At 42.4% G+C, this 23,392-nt stretch overlaps 1 protein-coding gene across 1 annotated transcript; it reads left to right on the forward strand.

Annotated features, from left to right (window-relative positions):
- Positions 1 to 612: 612 nt before the first annotated feature.
- LOC142096960 (acyl-coenzyme A amino acid N-acyltransferase 1-like) lies at positions 613 to 16,539 on the forward strand. The gene is made up of 3 exons (XM_075178584.1): positions 613 to 1,101; positions 13,622 to 13,824; positions 15,794 to 16,539. The coding sequence occupies exons 1-3, from the start codon at positions 639 to 641 to the stop codon at positions 16,370 to 16,372; spliced, it is 1,245 nt and encodes a 414-aa protein (XP_075034685.1). The 5' UTR covers positions 613 to 638; the 3' UTR covers positions 16,373 to 16,539.
- Positions 16,540 to 23,392: the final 6,853 nt, after the last annotated feature.

The following is a 23,392-nucleotide window of genomic DNA, read 5'->3' on the forward strand; positions in this document are numbered from 1 at the left end:
TGTACTTCCTGTCATACCTGTAAGATGACCGTCTGGTGCTATGGAATCTGTAGCACCTAATAATTAAATGATGATTGTGATATTGTGCAGGATCTCTTTAACCACTTACTAACTGCCCAATGACTATATGTCCTGTCAATAACTGCTTTTCTCTGATAGGACTTATACCCCTCCTAATTGAAGGCACAGCAGTGTGTCTTTTCGATTACAGCCTCTAGTTCTCTTCTAGAGCTGTGACTGGGATCTGTTTGAGTCACCCTTCCCTGACATGCCCCCTTACAAAATTTTTAGTGACTCAACACATTTTGTCATCCACAAGCATGTATGAATGTTGTGTAGAATGCACATGGTTCCGAATCTACAATAACAAGGCGCCATCAAAGGTGCTTCAATTTTTGCTCACCTTCAATCCTAAAGATTTACGCATTTTGGATGCAAAATTAAAATTTACCTTTGAGAGCAAAGAAAATTTATTTTACTAAAATGTATACCTTTGAGTCCTATAACTGCATCGGGCCTTGTACAAAGTACAAAAATTTGGTATTAACATACTCATCAGAACTAAGTGCCCGTATCTTCTAAACTTGTTCTAACTTTCTTTTAAAGGTATTTCTACAACACATTGTGATCCTCCAAAAATGGTTAATCTTACCGTTGTCCCAGAGACAGGGCTGGCTGATGAGCATATGCAAATTAAGGTCACAGGACTCAGACCTCAGCAACAAGTGACAATTCGTTTAACACTTAAAGATGACAAGGAACAGCTCTTTCAGTCCCGGGCATTTTATGAAGCTGACAGTGAAGGGCAAATTAACTTGGATAAAACTGCTGCTCTGGGAGGAACCTATCAAGGTGTACATCCCATGGGTCTGGCTTGGTCCTTGAAGCCTCTAAAACCATTTAGGAGGCCTGCAAAAAGAGATGTTAAACTTTCTCTGTTCCAATACACAGTGGACCTGTTTGATTCTTTCTCATTAGGATTAACTGCTGACCCGAAACCCACCCTCACCAAGATATTTAATAGGTCACATGCTGCTCCTGAAGTAGAAAGAATCCAGATCCGTGAAGGGAGAATTCGAGGCACTATATTTATCCCTACAGGTGAGTAAGAAATGATAAACTATAGTAGAACACATTTGGTCTATATTCATGCCAAATAACTACCTTAAATTGGAGTTAAACTTCACATATTACTTTAACATGCTTTCAAATCATGCAAAAAGTTTAATTAAATATGCAAAAAAGACCTAGATTTAGATTTACTAAGCTGCGGGTTTGAAAAAGTGGGGATGTTGCCTATAGCAACCAATCAGATTCTAGCTGTCATTTTGTAGAACATACTAAATAAATGAAAGCTAGAATCTGATTGGTTGCTATAGGCGACATCCCCACTTTTTCAAACCTACAGCTTAGCAAGTCTAGCCCCTAGTGTAAATAGTGAAACAAGTATAGTGAGACAAGTATTATATTGATGAAATGCACTATATCTGCTATATATGCCACATTTTCCATCTCTGTTCATTTCCTTAAGGACATTTTGGCCACCATTTGTTATTTTTCTGTTCCAGGGTTTAAATCATGATCTTTCTTTTCATAGATGGTAAAGTAAGTTCACACAGAAGATTTCTTGGAAAGGCAGGCGAGTGATGTATTTTTCATGCTCCTTCACATTCCGACACTCCTTGCAAGCCTGATGGTAGTGTCCTTGCAGATCAAAAACTGGTGCTGCTATACAGCTGCTTTGAGTATTTTTCAAAAGCTAATTAAAATCCCAGCAAATCGCTAGAGATAACCAGCGATTTTGAAGATCAGAGTAAAAATCACAGCTTAATACTTCTGCAGACTTGGGGGTAAATGTATCAAGCTGAGAGTTTTCCGGCGGGTTTGAAAGGTGGAGATGTTGCCTATAGCAACTAATCAGATTCTAGCTATCATTTTGTAGAATGTACTAAATAAATGATAGCTAGAATCTGATTGGTTTTTCAATACCGCTAAAAAACTCTAAGCTTGATACATTTACATTTACATCATGGGGACTAAAATCCTGTGATTTACCGCGATTTTTAAACGATGAAAAAATCGGACCTTAATTATGGTACAACACAATTTTATTAGGAGGTCAACAGATAGACAGCTATATGTTGGCAGCTATACAGTACGAGACCCCAGATCTTAACTAATTGAAATAGCAGACAAACATCAACTTAACCCCGATGGTTTGGAACAATGGCTAGTCGAACATTGACCAGTTAATTGCCACTCTATTTTGTGCCCCTAACCCTTATAAAAACTATATTCGAACTTAACCTATACCTGACCTAATTAAACCAATACCTGACCCAACTATACCTAACTAACTTAACCAATGTTACAACAATACTAACCTAACTAACTAATCTATCTATATTATACATGCTTATTAAGATAAACTATCTACACATTCCTACCTCTGTTTAATGTAGGGTTAGGTTGCTTGGTCACTCAATTTGCTGGACCTTGACCTTCTGTTCTTGACAAACCATCTCTATTTCTATGCTCAGAACCTTTTTGATGGATAATAACACAATTATATAGTTGCAATGCTAAGCTCCACCTCTATAACCTGCCATTCTCCCCTGAAGTCCGCTGTAACCAGTGTAGAGGATCATGGTCGGTCAAAATGGCGACTTCTGGCCATAAAGATAGGGCTGCAATTTATTAAAAGCCTACACTATGGCCAGGCACTCCTTCTCAATTGTGGCATAAGCCATCTCCTGGGCCAGTAGCTAGAATGAAGGTACGCCACAGAGTGTTCCCGACCATCATCCCCCACCTGGCTCAGCACAGCTCAGATCTCCTCTGCCTTGGTGAAGTAAGTGGATTGTGGTGGAGGTTGGACCAGTGTGGCAGTTGGAGATATGTGACTGGTTTAACTCGTCCATGTGCTGGATTGCCCCTGGACGTTTAGCCAGGAATTTATCGGCTAAGGCTGGGTACACACTGCAGTGTTTTCAGCAGAGTATTGGGTCAATCGTAAGATAAATGACCGTTAGGTCTGATATTGCATTAGTGTGTATGCTCCAGCAATGAACGTGGATCGTTCCAAATCACAGATCATCATTTGATTTGATTGTTCAGCAGAAATATAAATCTCGTTCAGCTATGGAACGATGTCCTTCCAATCCTGCAGTCTGTATGCACTCACGATCAGGATCTTCATAGAGTTTACAGAGTCATTGACTTTTCAGCCAATGGTTATGACAGTTAAAGAGCACAGGTCTAAGAGTAATTCTTTTAAAACAAGTATTGCGTGTACAGATAAATCGGCATGCTGATCGTGACTTTTTTTATTTTAGTCGTTGGTACAAGCAATATAGATAACACATTAGTTGGAAAATCATGTAGCGTATACCCAGTCTAACCCTGCAGCCTGCTCTGGTGTCTTTGGACTCCTATCTAAAACCCATGCCTTAATCTTGGAGTTCATATGAATAAGCAACTGCTCCATAATAATAATTCATCAGTTAACTGGGAGAATGTATACACTTGCTGTCCTGCCAACCACTGAGTGCAAATTCTCCTTAGCTTCCTTGTAAATTCTGTGTTGAACCCCCTGCCCATGTCGAGATTTACTGGTGGTGAGAAGGGAGTGGACAGTGTCTCATATCATTGGAGATGGCAGTGTGATGGGGGGTGGGGGGGTGGGGGGGCGGTGATCGCTTAAATCACCCCTCCCTGGGAAAAACCTACTAGATTAAGATTTTCAGCTCTAATTAGGGAAGAAAGATGAAGAGAGAGGTCTTCCAGAAATTAAGAAATATTATTATGCCACCCTTCTAAGCTAAATTCTAACATTGTTTGCTCCACCAGGAATTCTGGCTGGAAGAGAAATTAAAACAGATTGGGCTGGTAATTCATTCCTAATTTTCAACTTGAATTTCGGAGCAGGAAGACAGAGAGATCATCTTGACAATCCAGTTTTCAAATAGCCCTGTTACATTTGAACTCTCTGCATTCAGTGTTTAACCTCACCATATAGCCCTCTGCTCTAACCCCCATTTGGAACAATATAATTTTTTTTCCAGACTTATTGGACCGTTAGGTCCAATGCTGTTCACATTCATGAAAGAAACTACACTAAGTCCTATGTTAGCTTATGATTTTTTGATGTTGCAAAATGGCGGTCATTGAATTCATTTTCTTAGAGACAAATCACCTAGTTAAAGTTATTTGAATATTGCCAGATGACTCTTTTCTCCAGTTGGCTCTCAATTTAAAAACACATATAAGCATGGCCCAAAATAGGGACTCTCATTGATTAGAGTTAGGACCACCCTGTAAGCAGAAGCGCCATGGCGAAGCAGGTGGTTAATCTTACATTTGCAAATGTGTGTAACTAACATTTCAGCATTTTTATGTACAAGTAGAAATAGCAACTTTGTTACTGGTTAACAGCGGAGTGCTGGGGGATTTTTCTCTGTTATAGACTGCCTCAGGCAGTGAATAGTCCAGGGATGTCCCTGTACGCATACTCTGCAAACTATTACTATTAATAAGCATTATAATTAAAAATCAAAATTCAGAAGACTTTATCCCCAATTAACATTAACCACAAGTGTATTTTTTTTTGTCCACTTGGTATTTTCCCCTCTTGTGTATCGTATGTGCCTCTTTCTTTGGACCTGATTCATCAATGCACACATACTGTCGCAATGTGCGTTTGTTTTAAAATGCACGTTAATCAGGTATATGTACTAGAGATGTTCACTGACCCCCATGTTTTGGGTTTGATTTTGGATCTGGATTAAGTTTGTGTTTTGGTTTTGGCAAAACCGTCCTCATATGTTTTGGCTTTGATTTTGGTTTTGGATCTATATTTTTTTAGAAAAATAGCTATAATATGCTAAAATCACATAATTTTGCTCTTTTTTTGTTCCTACATTATTATTAACCTCAATAACACTAATTTACAGTCAATTATGAACACCTCACAGATCACAATATTATTTTCATCTACTTTCGGACAAAGACTGCAACGAGCTGGCTGGATGCTAAGTGACAGAGCAACGACACAAACACAAGCCAGTTCGTAGCACATCTAGGAAACATTGACACACAGCAGTGACAGAAAAGAAAAGTGCTAAAAGAGGGAATTGTCCTTGGGCCCTCCCACCTGCCCTTTTGTAAGATATTGAAAAGAAGATGTACAGTTTAACAAAGCAAGTACTCCAGCGACAAGAAGTGCCATTTTTGTGGCTGAAGTGCTTGGTTTGTTTGAGCCCCTACAAAACAAGATACCAATAGCTTAGCTGCCTTAAGCCCAACAGTGCTGTCAATTAACTCTACATTATTAAACCATGTCTGCTCGTGCTGCATCTTTAATCTCCTTCTCCTCTCTGGATACCTCCCTTTCCCTGAAGAACTGCCAAACTTATGTAGACACAGGAATGGATATTACAGCTGGCGTGGCATTAGATCTGCTTCAGACAGACTGTGAGATGGAACATGTGGGCAGCATGGAATCTGTCATGTTGGAATACGCTGCATTGAACCGAGATTTAAATCAATATATAGACAAAGTTGATGAGAGTGTACTTAAGTTAAAACATGACCCACCGGATGAGATCCCGGATTTAAGAGAACTTGTACACGAGAGATACACTGCGCTTCAGAAGAATAATACAGAGGAGGCCCTCAGGAAGGACGATAAATATGTCCAGTTTAAAAAACAGCTAAGCGACCTGAGAAAACAAATGGGTGTGTCGCCGGCCCCTGCAGACAGAGCTTTGGAAGATGAAGACAAGGAGATCGCCGTCACTCAGAGCACTCTATAACACAGTTGGAGATGGTGAACCCAGTGAAAAACAAAGTATGTGGTCACACGTATGAAAGAGAAGCAATTGAAAGGATGATTGAGAACTTCAGGAGGGTAAATCCGCCAGGTGTTCAAAAATTGGCTGTGATCACTCTGACATGAGTAGATTGGATCTTGTTACAGACAATGCACTAAAAAGAGCCATTGACATTCACAGCAAAAAGCAAGTTCATCACTGAGCTTCAAATCGGCCCCAATCCCCAAAAAAATGAAAGTATAGCTAGGCACTCTTGACGTAAAGTGCAAATTACAAACACTTTGTGCAATACTGATGAAACAGCAGCAAAGTGGAAGATTTGAGTAATGTATATACACGTCTATTTAGACATCCATGCATATATTACTTCTGCAAGCAACATTATTATTGGTTAATAAAACTGTTGTCTTTATACCGTTAAAAAAAATAGTAATCCACCATTCTTTGGATGTTAATAGTAGGATAGTAGTCACTAATTTTGGTAATTTCTTTTACAGTAGACCAGACCAGATTTTAAAATGTTGTGCTAAGTCATCTGCATCATCAATGGATGTCCTGGTGAAAGTTATTTTTTGCAAAGCATACAACACTACGTAGCACATGTAGGTAACATTGACACACAGCGGTAGCTAAAAGGAAAAATGGTGCAAAATGGAATTATCCTTGGGACCTCCCACCCACGCTTATGTGGATCATAAAAAGGACATGCACACTTTAACAAACCAAGCACTTCAGCAACAAGAAATGCCACTTTTGCGGCTGAAGTGCTTGGTTTGATTGGGCTCCCACAAAACAAGCTAAAAATGGGCTTAAGGCACCTAAGATAACAGTGCTGTTAATGTATTCTACTGTGGCAAGATGTTGTTGTCATCATCCTCAGCCTCATCCTCACCAGTGGGTACATCATCCTTACATGTTATTAATTCATCCCTGCTGGAATCCACCATTACAGAAGTCTCTGTACTTTGATGTAATTGGCTGTAAAGCGCTTCCTCATGAAAATTGTAGTGAATTTTTATGAACATCATCTTTTCCTCATTTTGAGGAAGTAGCCTCCTATGCCGATTACTGATAAGGTTCTCGGCTGTGCTGAAAATTCTTTCCAAATACACACTGGAGGGTGGGCAGCTTAAGTAGTGGAAAGCAAGTTGGTACATGGGTCTCCAAATTCCCTTTTTTTCCTCCCAGTATTCAAAGGGACTGTCTGACGTGTCTATTTCTATGCTGTCATTAAATAATCCTCCACCTTCTTTTGGATGTTGATAGTAGGATCAGGTGGAGTTATGGCAGAGGTGTCACTGTTTTTGGTCACTTCTTTTAGACCAGACCAGATGTCAAAATGTTGCGCTGTGTCATCTGCATCATCCCTGTGTCTCTTGGGAAAGCTACGTTTTTTTCTAGCCGCAGTTGAGTGAGAAACTGAAGGAGGAAATGCCGTCCTGTCACGTAACACTTGAGCTGTCATCTTGCTCACCAGGAGCTCCTTGCATCTTTTGAAATTTGGGTCAGTTGGAAACAAAGAGAAGACATAGCTCTTAAACCTAGGAAAATAATTAAACAGTCGCCAAAATGTAGTAATCCGATTTCAAGATTTTGATAACTCTTGGATCCTGGTGAAGCGAATAAAATACTTTATCTACAAGTCTGACATACTTAGCTTAATTGTTTTGTTTCAGCTCCTCCTTCAGTTTCTCAAGCTGCTTTTCCAAAAGTCAGAAGGGAAACACTTGGCTCAAGCTAGCAGTGTCTGAACTCACTTCACAGGTGACTACTTTGAATGGTTTTAGCACCTTGCACAACACGGAAAGCATTCTCAACTGTGCTTGAGTAAAATACATTCCCCCTCCTTTCCCAATGTCATTGCTTGTGAAGTAAGCGTTGATGGCTTTTTGCTGTTCCTCCATTGTCAGAAGCATATACAGGGTGTAATTCCACCTTGTTACCACTTCTTGCTTCAGTTGCTGGCAGGGCAAATGAAATTGTTCTTGTAGATGCTGCAATCTCCTACATGCTTTTGCCGAATGCCGTTAACGTCCAGATGTTTTACGGGCCACAGACAGCATCTTCTGCACGTCTCTGTCATTTTTTAAAAAGCTCTGCACCACCAAGTTTATTGTGTGAGCAAAACAGGGAGTGTGATTGAAGTCACCCAGCTCTAATGCTCTCACAATATTGGTGGCATTATCAGAAATTACATATCCTAAGGAGAGGCCAGGCGGGATAAGCCATGTTGCAATGACATTCCTTAGTTTTTGTAACAGATTGTCAGCTGTATGTCTCTTAGTGAAGCCGGTGATACACAGAGTAGCCTGCCTCAGAAAAATCTGATGTAGTTGGATAAATACTGCTGCTGTTCCTGCTGGTAAAGGCGAATCACCAACCTACTGGCTGTCACAGTCATGTAATCTTTAATTGGCAAGTTTCACTTGTCCACATATCTGTGGTTAAGTGTACATTGTGTAGAATGGCATTTTGTAGCCCAATAATTACATTTTTACGAACCTTCTTGTACAGGTGCGTAATAGCTTTTCTAGTAAAATGGTGCTGTGATGGAATTTGGTAACGGTCAACTAACTGTCTAAAACCAGTTGCATTAATAGTGGATATTGGGCGAAGATCTAATACTAGCAAAGTCGCCATGGCGTCTGTGATGCGCTTTGCGATTGGGTGACAGCTTTCATACTTGCTTCCTCTTGCAAAGGATTGTTTAACAGTCAATTGTTGCAAATTACTAGTAGTCTTCTTCTTGGTCTGCTTCTGGGATGAACATCTACCCCCAACAGCAGCAGCAGCGGTAATAACGTTCAAGAAGTCTTCTGAGGAATCCTGGATAGGGGAGGAGTCATCTAGCCTCAGTAACTTGGATGCAGGACTAACTTCGATTGCTACTGAGGATATTGATAAAGAAGGAGTTGTGGGTGTAGATTGCAGGTGCCGGGATCTAGCTGAAGCAAAGGACCTAGCTGATGCTGGACTGCTTGTTGTTAATTTTTTTAGCATAAGTTTCAGATTTTCCCAACAGCTTGCCATGAACTCGCTTCAAATGGCGTAACATGGATGAGGTTATTTAGCACTGAACACTGCCATCTCTCCTGTTTGTGGGTGAGCGATGGCTCAGTAGAATGTCACTGGAGGCTTTTAAACACACTGCCAGCTCTATTATTTGAATTTTTGTTTCAGCACTGAACACTGCCACCTCTCCTGTTTGTGGGTGAGCTATTTCACAGTAAAATGTCACTGGAGCCTTTGAAGAACACTGTCAGCCCTATAATTCACCTTTCAGCACTGAATACTGCCACCTCTCCTGTTTCTGGGTGAGCTATGACACAGTAGACTGGAGACTTTAAGAACACTACCAGCCCTCCTCGTTCTCTTTCTTTAGTGACGCTGCCCAACTGCACTGGAGACTGCCCAGAACCCTGCTACCCCCTACTGTGTCTCTCTGTGAAATGGTGCCAGATCTCTGTGGAGGGCAGTACTTATAGAATACAAATCTTGCGAGATCCGACAACACGACAATGACGTTTTGCCTTGTTTTCAGTTCCGAGGGAAACTACAGAGCTGGTTCGACTCGGTACTCGGATCGGCTATGTTCGGGTGGACTTGGTTTTTGGAAAACCGAGCCCGAGCATCTCTAATACGTACTCCCTATGGTAATACAGAGGTACTGCACACCAAATATAAAATAGGAACAGAGTCTTAACACCCACTAGTTTGATACAAACGGGCATTTGCAGGCATGAAGCACATCTCTTTAAACTCAGCAACAGACCCGTTCTCCCTTTTCTATAGCAGCACTGAGTGGGCCACACCTCCAAACACAGGCAAGCCCTGGTGCTTTGTATCCACCCTTCTCTTGGTGCCCCTGCTTATGAAAATGAAACATACTCTTTTTTTCTCATTAGGTTTTTGATATACTGCACTCTTTAAGATTGTATATCGCTTCTTAACCTTCCCGTATCAGGGGCGCAGGCAGGGGGGTTTCTGGGTCTTCAGAAACCCCTCCCCTCTGCTAAAAAAGTGCCCTACACTGTCAAAGAAGCGTCCACGGCGGTGCTGTATTGTACAGCACCGCCGCGGACGCTTCTTTGACAGCGCCGCAGCTGCTGTATAGTACAGTGCTGCCGGGCGCATGTGCGGCAGCTCTCGCTTTTTTTTTTTTGGGGTGGAGGGGAAACCCCCCCTTAAAAATCCTCCACGTGCACCCGGTGCCCTGGTATTGTGACAGGGGGTAGTTCCTGCTTTAGCATTTGGCTCTAGACAGTCTTCCCCTTCAAAGCAACCTGATTTTTATACCTCTTTGGAGGTGCTGAAGATTGGTCATCAGACTGATTTCAGTGAGAGGTCTATGTGCCAACTAAGCACATCTGGAATTGCGGTTAGTAAATGAGCCTTTTATGTAAGTAATTTTTCAATATAATGTCATCTAACTGTTCTGGTTGTTCAGTTCTTCGTAATCCATTAGAGCTTCCATAATAGTTTCTATAAACAGATTTCTTGTGCTGATACTTTTACACTAAAGGGAATGTAGGAGCGGGTTTTATAGGTGCTGAGGAAATTTAGGTGGGTGCAGGTCTTGCTAACACTATTAGGCTCCATATGCACTGGTGTGGAAATCATGCTATTACTGGCTTCTGTAACATTACTAACAACATGGAAACAGATATGGTAAAGGAATATACTGGTTCTTTTGACCCAATATCCCATGTCAAGCCTGGTAAGCGTGGCCCTTCTGCGCAGAAAATATATTTTTCTCATTGACAGCTACGTGCAACGTGAATAACAGAGCAAGTATCATAACAGGCACAGAGCGACATGCCCCTTCCTCACTTGTGTCATAGAGTGCCAAAGGGGCTTCATGGGTCATGTGGCAACTCCCAGCAGGGGGCGCCGGAGCAGCCAGTGCTGGCCCTGTAACACCACTTGCATTTACTGTCGGAAATAGTGGGGGCAGTGCAGCGTTTTTTGGACACATCCTCCTCTGTTTACTGCAGGTTCTGCATTGCCCCCTCCCTCCCAAACAAAAGTGCACTGCTGCTAAATTTTATCACATTTCACAAGTTTCTGCTGAGCTTTTCCTAACACCAGTGGGTAACCACCCTTAGTGCATAGAGAAACCGAGGGGGGTTTTCTAGTGCCTGGGAAACCCCCCTCCAAACCTGGGGCACTGTATAATTGAGGGGGCTAGACCCTGCCCCCGCTTCACACGGCTCTGCTTGAAAAGGGAGAGCTGTGTGCACCTAACAGTAGTGCACGTGGCATTGCCCATGTATATTATGGGGATAGGAAGAGTTGAGAGCAGCCAAGCACTGTCTAAAATTATAGCCACACCTCCATGCATGCTTGCCATGCCCACTGGCGGCGTGGTGTGGAAACCCCCCTCTACAAATCCTGTGTTTGTTCCTGCGTATAGCTCTTAAGTTCCATGCTGATGGTGATGACCATAAACGTGGACCTTGCTGTATGTTCAAACGAAAAATGCATAACCAGGTCTAGTGCTGCCATCCTAGACTGGTGCTTGCAGAGTTGGGGGGACAAAAGGTGTGGGATCCCCCCTAAATTGCCAAAACAAGCACTAGTGCTGCCAACCTAGACTGGTACTTGCAAAATCGGGAGAATGAAAAGTGTAGGACCCCTTGAAATTACCAGCACTAGGCTATGACAGCCATTTCACAGAGGCACAAAGTTCTGACAATACATCACCGACAATGATTTTGCTTATCCATTCCTTGGAATGTTATTCCGCACTGTATTTGTAAATTCACATTTTTTTATTAGAAACAAGCATAAAAATAAAAATACAATATACAAGGTATGAACATAGTGCAACATGACAGGGGATAATGTAAAACTCATTTGTATCGATAAACAGTATGAAGCCTGTTTAGCACATTTGGTATTAATAAACAATAATGATTAAACTATTATTCTAGACAAAATTATTATAACACATTTAAACTGGTTCACCCTTTTACCTTGCTGACCGTTCCTTCTCTGTCACCACCTCTGGATCTCTCTCCCCCCCCCTCCTCCCTTCCAGTAGGGGTCCCCCAAGGCTCTGTTCTCGGACCCCTACTGTTCTCTCTTTACACCTCTTCCCTGGGCAAACTCATCAGCTCCTTTGGTCTCAAGTACCACCTTTATGCGGATGACACCCAACTCTACCTTTCCTCTCCTGATCTCTCTCCCTCCCTCCTCTCCAGGGTGTCCGCCTGCCTCTCTGCCATCTCCTCCTGGATGTCCTCTAAATTTCTCAAACTTAATCTTGCGAAAACCGAACTTATTGTCTTTCCTCCCGCTCATTCCCCCTGCCCTTCCGACCTCTCTATCACTGTACTCAACTCCTCTCTTTCCCCTGTTCCACAACTTCGCTGCCTCGGCGTCATCCTCGACTCCTCTCTCTCCTTTGCCCCTCACATTCTCTCTCTTGCTAAATCTTGCCGCTTCCAGCTGCGCAACATCGCACGCATTCGGCCCTTCCTCTCCCAAGATGCCACTAAAGCTCTTGTCCACTCTCTTATTATCTCCCGCTTAGACTACTGCAACCTCCCCCTTACTGGCCTCCCCCGCTCTCACCTCGCTCCCCTTCGCTCCGTACTCAATGCTGCCGCTCGGCTCATTTTCCTCTCTCGCCGCTCCTCCTCTGTCTCCCCCCTCTACCAATCCCTTCACTGGCTCCCCTTCCCCTACAGAATCGTATTCAAGTTCCTTACACTTACCTTCAAGGCCCTCTCCAACTCCACTGCTCCCTACATCTCCAGCCTCATCTCCATTCATGCTCCATCCCGCCCTCTGCGTTCGGCCAATGACCGACGCCTCTCTTCCCCCCTGGTCACCTCCTCCCATGCTTGCATCCAAGACTTCTCCCGTACTGCCCCCCTCCACTGGAACCAGCTCCCCTGCTCCATCAGAACTTCACCCAACTTGTCCAGCTTCAAACGGGCCTTAAAAACCCACCTCTTCCTTATAGCCTTCCAGTCCCCCACTTAACTGCCCTCCCTCCTGTCTCCCACCTACCTCTCTCCTCTCCCCCCTCTCCGTCCTTGCCTCCGCTCTCCCCCTTTCCTCCTCCTACCCTTGCGTCTCTGTCCGTCCTACCCTCCCCTTAGATTGTACGCTCCTTCGAGCAGGGCCTCCTCTCCTCCTGTTCTCCACCATCTTAACTCTGCTCTCCGGCTCCTTGTCTCTTCCGTGAGGCCCTTCTACCCCTCTCTCTACCCCCGGGGCCTCTCACCTTTCATCTAGCTGTACTTTGAGCTTCCGAGTTACTGTGCTTTGTTAACTGTTCCGTGCTGTCTCACCCTGTACCACGTTTCTGTCTGTCCGTGTACGGCGCTACGGATACCTAGTGGCGCCCTATAAATAAATACTACTACTACTACTACTAATAATAATAATAATAATAAACACGGTCATTAATAATAAATGCTATACAAAGTGATTTAACAGGTATTGACAGCAAATGATTCCCATGGGGAGGCCTATTTAAAAAAGATGGTGGTGGTACAAGTACTGCCCCAATCTTTCTTCTGCTCTCACTATCTCTGGATGCAGACAGCAGAGGAGAGTGAATGAAATAATACTTTATTCTTACAATTTTTTCTTAAAGTTCTTTTACTTTGCTCTCACTCCCCACACTACCACTGAAGACACAATACTTGAGACTCATGTGTGGGTTACTTGTGCAAAGGCTAGCAATTCTGCAAAATATTGTCATATAAATGTATACGCGCATGAAAATTATGAATTAAATTACATACATTCACCTGCACTGTCTTATGTTATAACAGGTAAGGGCTCATATCCTGGTATCATTGACATGTTTGGTGGAGCTGGAGGCCTTGCTGAATACCGTGCTAGTCTTCTTGCCAGCCATGGATTTGTGGTTCTTGCTCTGGCATATTTTGGATATGAAGATCTCCCACTTTCTTTTCAAAAACTATACTTGGAATATTTTGAAGAAGCTATAGATCTGCTGCTGAAGCATCCAAAGGTACAGGGTCACTCGTGCTGAATGGTGTTCACTCATTATAAGATTGCATGCCTAAAGCTACCCAGGGAATTGATCTTGGCATTACCATTATCATGAGAATTCCAGAGTCATTAATTACTCTCACTGACAGTTAGTTTCTATAATACTCATAAAATCAGATCTAAACCATAAAGCCCATCACATCTAATCTACCACTAGAGTTATAGAATGGAAAATTGCAGTTTCCAAGTTCAATTAACAGTAGATACCATCCCAAACTACAATCAGGTCCTTGCATGTATGTGGTGTACTAAGCAAGCTCAGGTAGAAGAAGTACTTCTTTGATCTTGGTTCCAAGTATGAATACAGATCATGAAAGCAGGACATGATGATCCTTCTAAATTTCTAGGATTATCAGGAAATGTAAGAAAAGGTACCTCATGTATTGAAAAAAGCAAAATATCCAGTTATGGAAAATGGTACTTTGCCAATTTTCTAGAATGTTCTTGTGTTTTTTACCTATTTAAAGGTTTACCATGATCTATTTAAAAAGAAAATCATTATGGATTCAACATTGACTCTTTATACATCCTACTCTAATATTAAATGCATCAAGTTAAATGGATCTTAGTTTGATGCTCAAAATGTAACGGAGGAATGAGGTTCTTATTTGTAATGATTCAGCCTTTAAAAGGCATTTTTAGTGGTAGTGTGTGTTTGGTCAGAGGTATATATATAAGAGTAGTTGCTATTTATTACTATTATATTATATTTTTATCTATATGGATTTAGTGATCATTATCCTCTTTTTTTAGATGAATGAAATATAAGCATATAAATTTAAAATAGGACCTATAACATGGTCGGTTATTGTTTTTTTTATTTAAGCTAAGTGTCTCTTAGAAATCCTTCTTTTTATTTTTTACTCTTTCTTTATTGTGATTAAGCTATTGTGTTTTCTTTTTATGTTATACATTGGTATATGCATATCTCCTAAAATTGGGGGTTCAAAGTCTTGGCCATCATTTAAATGACTATCAATTGCTTAGCCATAAATACACATATGATAATGTTAAGAACCCCTCCAGCCGGCACAACACAACCCGGAATCTACTCTGCCAATCAGGTGTTCACTGGAGCCCCTGGTGGTGGGGACAGGCTGGGCTGCAGACTGACAGAGGGTCGTGAAGTGTGTACCGGCTGGGGAGAACCCAGGCAAGCGGAGTGAGGTCCACGCAGCGGTCAAGGGCCGGCAGCAGGTAGCAATTCCAGTTAACAAGCCGGGGTCAGGGGTCACAAGCAGATAGCGGAAACGGTAAACAGGCCAGAGGTCAGGGTCACAGGATACACAAGCGAAGTCCAATTCCAAGTCAAGGGTCATACACGGGAGATCAGCAGAAGTTCAGTAGACAGGAACGGGAACAAGCAGGTCAGCAGACTGGAGAGCAGAAGCTATAACCGGCAGTGAGGCTGCAGACCTCACTGCCTTAAATGTACAGGTGAGCCAATCAGAGCCTAGCTCTGCAACTTACTCCCAGGAGCTGACTAATAAAATAATTACAGCCTAATAGCCAGCAGGCTATTAGGTCCCTCTGCGCATGTGCCCGGCTGTCCCCTGTTGCCGGGACGCGGCGCTACACTGCAGGGCGTCCGGCCATTGCCTCGGCAACGGTCGGGAGTTGGAGGGAAGTGACGTCCCGGTCGTCATGGTGACGGCCGGGACGCTGGGGCAGGCAGGAAGCGAGCCGCTGCGGCTGTGAGTACCGCCGCGGCTCGTGACAGATATGTAGCTGTTGGCATGCACAGCGCAGAGGTTAGAACTATGGCAACTATTTGCTTTCAGAAAACTAACATGGGCAATTAAATGTGCAGGTGCAAATGCAGGCATGTGAATTGTGAAGTGCTATGACATATATGACATACAATATCTATATCTTATCTATATTCTATCCTAGATTTGGATGAATTTCACCTATAGACTGTTTTTCAGGTTGCTGGATCAAAACTTGGCGTTTTAGGTGTCTCAAAAGGTGCAGAAATTGCTCTTGTATTGGCCTCCTATCTGCCACAAATTGGAGCTACAGTCAGCATTAACGGAACCTGTAATGTGTATGGTGGAACATTTTACCATGAAGGTAAGGTTCTTCTTAAAGGTACACCTTATAAGCAAGAGAAGATGTTGATTACTGAAGAAGGTTTCCTAAAACCTGCTGGGCTGTATGAGGACTGTCCTAAGTCACGCATTCCGGTAGAACAAGCTCATGGTCACATACTTTTTGTGGCTGGAGAGGCTGACCAATATTACAATAGTAAACATTTTGCTGCAGCGGCCTTATCAAAAATGAGGGAACATGGGCAAAACAATGGGAAAATGATGTCCTATCCAGGAGCTGGTCATCTAATAGAACCTCCAGGGTTCCCATTCTGTTTGGCCTCACATCTCCCAGGACACAATCTACCTCTCCTATGGGGTGGAGAGATGATCCCTCATTGTGAAGCACAGGATGCAATCTGGAAAGATATTCAAGTGTACTTTCGTCAGCATTTGAGTATTTCTAGCAATCTGTGACTTTATTGATTGAGAATACCTGCTGCTTTCTTTAGGCCATTTAAGTTAGAAACAAGCATTCAACAAGCAAATACCTAGGGAAGTTTAAGTACAAAGTACTAGTGTATCTTACACTGAATGAGAACGTACTTTTCATTTTGTATCTTATTAGTAAGGAATTGATTTAAACATGCATGTATATGAATATTAACAAAATGACACATCCATGAGCTGTATATTGATTTAAATGTGAATCATTTGTTATACCGCTAGAAGTTAACAATGCTGTTGACAGAAATTAAGAAATGTATTTTAATTGTAAAGAAGATATTTGCTAAAATAAATATAATAACGCATGTTTTCTTCAACAAAGTAAGATAGTTATTAATCTAATTTCCTCACTAATGTGACAATGTGCTTTTTTTGCACTATAACCATGATTATCAAATATCCTTATTTAACAGAAGCAATCTATAAAATTATTGGTTTATAATAAAATTGAGATTAACACAAGAGAACATTGTGTCAGCCTTTCACTTCCATTCAAACTAGTCAAAATTAGGCAATATATAATTTCAGTAATATAAACATCATTTATTTACATGAACTCATGGGGCCCAGGTTATAAAATGCTTATGTTGATTTATTCGGTGTGAAAGATTAAATTGTTTAGGAAGTAATGCTGTTAGTAATATTTCCTGACATTTCCACCTGGACCCTGAACAAGTGGTATTACCTCAGAGGAATCCATCTTTGTTCCTGTTTCTTGTTTGTGCCTTAAATTTGTACTTCCTGAATAAGCCTTTGATTTAATATTTTATTTGCTCTATAGACTTTCTTTCTCTTTTGAAAGTGGGGAAACACGTCTGGAGATCTAAGAACAGTTAACAAAGATAAAATACTTTTTTTAATATTTTTTTACTCCTTTCAGACTTGCCGATTTGTTTCAAACTGAACCGCAGCGAACATCTAATAGCCACGTGCTTCTGTGAATTACACATCATAGTGCCGCAAATCAAATGCAGCTGTCATTTTTTAACTGCCCATTTGTTTTATACAAAAGGTGTATAAAGGTTTGCTTTGAATGATTGAAGCTTTGGGGATAAATGTATCAAGCTGAGAGTTTTCCGGCGGGTTTAAAAAAAACAATCAGATTCTAGTTATCGTTTGTTTAGTACATTCTACAAAATGATAGCTAGAATCTGATTGGTTGCTATCGGCAACATCTCCACTTTTCAAACCCGCCTAAAAAACTCTCAGTTTGATACATTTACCCCCTGGACTTTTTATTTTTTTTCCAGCGAGCCTGTAAATGACTATCATGTGTTGATTCTTTCTGGGAGAATAGATTTGGATATACAATCTTTGGATCTTACTACTAGTGTAAGATCCATAGATTGTATTGAATATTCTTCATCCTTTCCTATAATGTTGACCACATTCCTTTGATTTTCATCATTTGGACACTAGCCATACATAGCTCCTATATTATTTTACACTGAATTGAATTCACTGATACTAGCTTATTGGCGAGTGATTATTTTATAATTATGCTTTATATTTGAGATAATTACATTAAGGGTGTATTTTTTTTAACATTTATTTATTGACTGGAAATCTTATATCAATTTATATAGTTTGGGTTCAGTGCGAGCGGTTTGTTTGGTTTTCAAGATTCTTGCTTTATTGGATGTCTGCTGTGCCTCACACCTAGTTGTCCCCCAATGTATAATTTAAATTATACATCTTGATGTTTTAGTTTATGTATTATTGACTCTTGTGACCCATATGCAATACTTTAGGTCTTGTGAGGTAATAGGCGCTATCCCCAGGGCTGACGCTACCATTATGCGAACCTAGGCACTCACTTAGCGCGCCAATGACTTAAACCACTAAATGAGTGACAATGTAATTTTCACTTTGGTGCCCCCTCACTAATGAGGGCACTGAATGCAGCCAGCTGGTGCTCCTCCATGTTAGTGATAGGCTGGGAGTTTGGCTCTGGGCTATGATGTCACTGTTCAGCACAACATTTCTAGTCTGACGGGAACAGAAGATGTACCCTCCCTTCCAGCTGAGGTTAGTAGCAGGGGTGGGCAGCCGAGGGAGGTGTCTAGGGCGTAGTGGACCCTCTGCCAGCCTTGTGTATACCATTGATATTGAATATCAAGTGTTTTTTTGGAGCAGGTACAATATATTATTGTACATTTATGAACCTGGTGAAAAAGAAAGAGTGGTGATAGCAAACAATAGGGTGTTTGCCTTCATATTTCAAAACTGCACAAGAAAAATGACAGAAACTCATTGATTGTTATGGACTGTGGCTTAATCACTTAGAAATAACTTATTATATAAATTTATTTCAATTAGTGGTGCAGTGCGCCGATGTAGATAATTGCATATGTACTGATTTTTGTATTGCAAAAGTATTGATTTCTAAGACAGCATGCCATGTTGGAGGAAATTTGCATTTGTAACTTTTTTAAAGGAAGTCCTATGCTAATCCAGGTTTAGAGAATATATTGCATCCTCATGCTAAACCTTTAATGGAATATCTCAGACTTTGTGGTGCAAGTTAGACACAGGGGTCTGGTTTACCACCTGCCAACATGTGTGTAGAAATAGTATATAAAGAGCTATATTTTGTATTTCAACTGCCGTATACCATTTATACTTCTGGATGATCACTAGTACCTGCAACTAGTACAGTGATGGCTAACCTGTGACACTCCAGGTGTTGTGAAACTACAAGCCCCAGCATGCTTTGCAAATAGATAACTAGTTGATAGCTGGCAAAGCATGCTGGGGCTTGTAGTTTCAAAACATCTGGAGTGTCACGGGTTAGCCATCACTGAACTAATGTGTAAAGGTCCTTATAAGAACCCTTGAGCAATAAACATCACTGCTTCAAGAATCTGTCAGACACATACTGCCTGCTGTATTCTGTGACCAGTAGATAAGAGCTTACACTCTAATCCATTACCCGGCTGTCCTGTGGTGAACCCAGCATCTCTGTGTCAATGCTCTGCCCACTATCCAGCAGTCCTAATCCATAGTAAGCATTCTGGAGGTACCAGCCAGCCCACAACAATTAGGCTCTGCAACAGCTATATCAGCTACCCAGAAGTAAGCGGTTCCAGGTGCTGGTGAAGGAGCCTGGTGGTGGCAACCAAATCCTCCTACAACTATATAATGCAGTTGACATACACAAGTCGGTGAGTGTCTGGTGGCAGGTAACACCAGTAGGAGTGGTTTGTAACAGTCGGTTACTGATGGGGAAAAAGCAACCCAAATAAACTATGTAAGAGGATTCGTTCATCCCCCAAGACCATGTAGCAACGTAAGCCCACCTGGTCACACTGACAAGAACTTTTTCATTTGCATCAGTTTTCACAGATGTACCTCATTGTATGCTAACATTTCATATTTGGAAATCCAACCACAAGAGGGTGCACCTCTTGCTGTAATAGCGGTAAGTAAGCAGTTAACTTCTTTTTTTTTTTATAAACGTTTTATTTTTGCAAGGTCATGAGAACAGCATAGGACAAATGACAAAGTGCATACTGATAACATAAGTATACAGGAGGAAACAATATCAGCCACCAGCATAAAACATAAGAAGATACTAAATCAACCAGTCTAACAATATTAGTAATAACAGATGACCTAAGGTTTTATAGAAAGAGGAAGAAAGAGAGAGAATACATAGAGGAGGAAAGGAGAGAGAAATGAAAGAGAAGAGGAGAGAAGGGAAGGAGTGAGTGACTAGATCCATTGTTAGTTGGAAAAAGATCCAAGAGGAATAAGAGGTTTTAAAGCTGAGTCTAAGTAAAGGGTGGGCATGCCTGGAAGAAGGATAACCATGGGTCCCAAACCCTGGAGAAGGCTCCGGAGGAGTTTCGGATAATACTGGTCATGTATTCCATCCGTTCAATCTGCCAAATTCTGTTGATTATAGACTGCATGGAAGGAGGGGATTGCGAACGCCAGTCTGCCGCTATTTGGCAGGTAGCTGCCGAAACAATATGTCTAATCAATTTGTTCTCATGTCGGGATGCCGAGGGAGCCCCCATAGGGAGAAGAAAAATTTTTGGCTCCAGGGGAATATCCACCAGGAGAATCTAATTAATCAGGCCTCTTATCTGGATCCAGAAGCCTGTCAATTTTGGGCACAACCACCATATGTGAAGAAATGTGCCTTCATGGGAGCACCCTCGCCAGCACCGATCAGATGAATCAGGATGGATTTTGCAAAGACGCGAGGGCACATAGTACCATCGATATAGTATCTTATAAACATTCTCTTTAATTCTTACGCAGATGGAACTAGAGGCGGCGTTCTCGTAAATTTCAGACCATTCCTCTTCCAGTAGCTCTTCACCAAGGTCCCGTTCCCAGGTTAGTTCATGGGGGGGTCTAAGAGAAGAAGAAGGGGAAGCAAGTTCGTGGTAAAGCATTGATATCAGACCTTTGGTTGAAGATTGGCGTAGACAGAGGGCTTCGAAGGTGGAGAGAGGTCGGGCTAGCAGGCGATCTTTAGCAACACTATGGAAATGGCGAAGTTGCAAGAACTGATAAAAGTGCTTTGAGGGAATGTGGATCTGTGATTGAATTTCAGAAAACTGAGGAAAAGTTACCGAGGTGGATAAATGATTGAGGTAGATGACTCCCCGCGAATACCATGGCTGGAATGAGTTATGATGCAGTCCGGGAGGAAATTCCGGAGAGTTGAATAGCGGAACAACCGGAGAGGGATGGGGAGATAAGGCGAATTTTTGGGATGATGAGTCCCAGATGGATAATGTGTGTGAGACTATTGGGTGAGATAACAGACGTTTGGGGCGACGAGGCCTCGGGACCCATAGGAGAGAGGATAAAGAAAGCAGTCCCAGACCCTCTGCCTCAATTTTAGACCAAACTCTGGCTTCCGTCCGACCAGACCATAGGACACACTGAGCGAGTTGGGCGGAGAGGTAGTATCTTTGAAAATCAGGAATCCCTAGACCTCCCCCCCGCGGGGACCTCTGAAGAACCTTAAGTCGGACCCGGGGTCGTCTGCCCGACCAGACAAATCTGGAGACATGGAATTGTAGGAATTTAAAAACATATGGCGGTATGCGGATGGGGAGAGTCTGAAAGAAGTAGAGCAGCCTAGGGAGGATATTCATTTTGACGGCATTAATGCGTCCAAGCCAGGAGATATAGAGCTGTGACCACGATGTAAGGTCTATTTTGATTTGATCGAGTAGGTGAGGAAAATTGGCTTGAAATAGGTGTTGATAGTGCTTTGTGATGGAAACACCCAAGTATTTAATTTTGCGGCGACCCCAGTGAAAAGGGAAGGAGCGTTCTAATAATAACTTGTCTGTAGCTGATATATTAAAGTCTAGTACCTCCGTCTTATCTGGATTGATCTTGTAGCCCGAGAAATAGCCATTGAGATCTAGTTCCTCTAGGAGGGGGGGTACCGACGTTTTGGGATTAGTGATAGTGAGCAGAACATCGTCCGCGTATAAGGCAATCTTATGGGTAGAGGGGCCCAACTGTATGCCAGATATCTCATGATTGTTACGAATTCTGGCGGCCAATGGCTCGATGACTAGAGCAAATATCAGTGGGGAGAGGGGGCATCCTTGACGAGTGCCGTTCGTGATCAAAAAGGGCATCGAGGTCAGACCATTAGCGGAAACAGTAGCTGACGAAGACCGGTAGTGGGCTAAAATACCTGTCAGGAATTTGTCTGTGAATCCCACTGCTCGAAGCACACCCTCCATAAATGACCAGGAGATGCGATCGAACGCCTTTTCGGCGTTGAGCGCCATGACGAGAGAGGAAAGATTATCATTGTTTATCGTGTGGATTAGATCAATAATCCTTCTAGTATTATCGGGGGCTTGGCGCCCTGGAATAAAGCCCACCTGGTCAGGATGGATGAGGGCTGGAAGGAGTAGATTCAACCTAGAGGCCAAGATTTTTGCAAATAATTTTAGGTCAACATTTAGTAATGAGATGGGCCTGTAACTAGCGCAGAGAGAGTGGTCTTTTCCCGGTTTAGGGATTACAATTATATTAGCCCTGGTGGTGGCGGAGTCAAAGGGAGCCCCCCCCCCCCCCCCCCCCAGCACTTCATTGAAAAATTTTGTAAGGTGAGGACCGAGGACCGAGGCAAACTTTTTATAGTACTGGGGGTTGAGGCCGTCCGGGCCGGGAGCTGAGGATTTCAGGGACTTAACTGCTGCCAATACCTCCAATAGAATAATGTCTTCATTCAAGACAGATTGTTGTGTGGTAGTAATTTTAGGGATGGGTGTAGATAAAAGGTAATCGGACAGGGTGGGAGGCCAGGGGTCCCGACGAGGGGAGGGAGCATCGAGGTTATAGAGGGAAGAATAGAAGTCCCTGAATTCTCTAACTATCCCTGTTGGGTCATAAGTTACATCTCCAGAAGGAGACTGTCAAATTTTATCAATATGTTGCAGGGCTATTTTTTTCCGGAGCTTTCTAGCTAAAACGGAATCAGCTTTATCCGCCTTATCATAATACCGCTGTTGGAGTTTCTGCATCGTGACAGCTGCTCTACGGGAGAGGAGGGTATTTAGTTGGCCCTTCAGTGACGCAATCTTGGGAAGTAGGGTCGGGTCGTGGTGAGTTTGATGCTGAGTAAGGAGTGAAGCTAACCCACTTTCCAGGGATGAGATTTCCTCAGCTGCTTTCTTTTTAGCTGCAGCAGATTGACTAATTAATTGGCCTCGGATGGTAGCCTTGTGAGCCTCCCAAACAATTCCCGGGGTAACATCAGGGGTTGAATTTTCCTGAAAGTAATTAGTAATGGAGGTCTTAATGTCTAGGCAGATAGATCTATTAAGTAAAAGCGCGTTGTCTAGGCGCCATCTACTGAGCTGGGGGGGGCGGTTTGAGGAGATCTAGTACGAGGGAAACACCCGAATGGTCTGTCCAAGAGAGGGGGATAATGTCTGCCCGCGTCACATGATGAGTGAGTGAGTGTGAGATGTGTAACATATCTATGCGCGTGTATAGTTG

This window comes from Mixophyes fleayi, chromosome 7 (genome assembly GCF_038048845.1).
Source record: "Mixophyes fleayi isolate aMixFle1 chromosome 7, aMixFle1.hap1, whole genome shotgun sequence".
Classification (NCBI taxonomy): Eukaryota; Metazoa; Chordata; class Amphibia; order Anura; family Limnodynastidae; genus Mixophyes; species Mixophyes fleayi.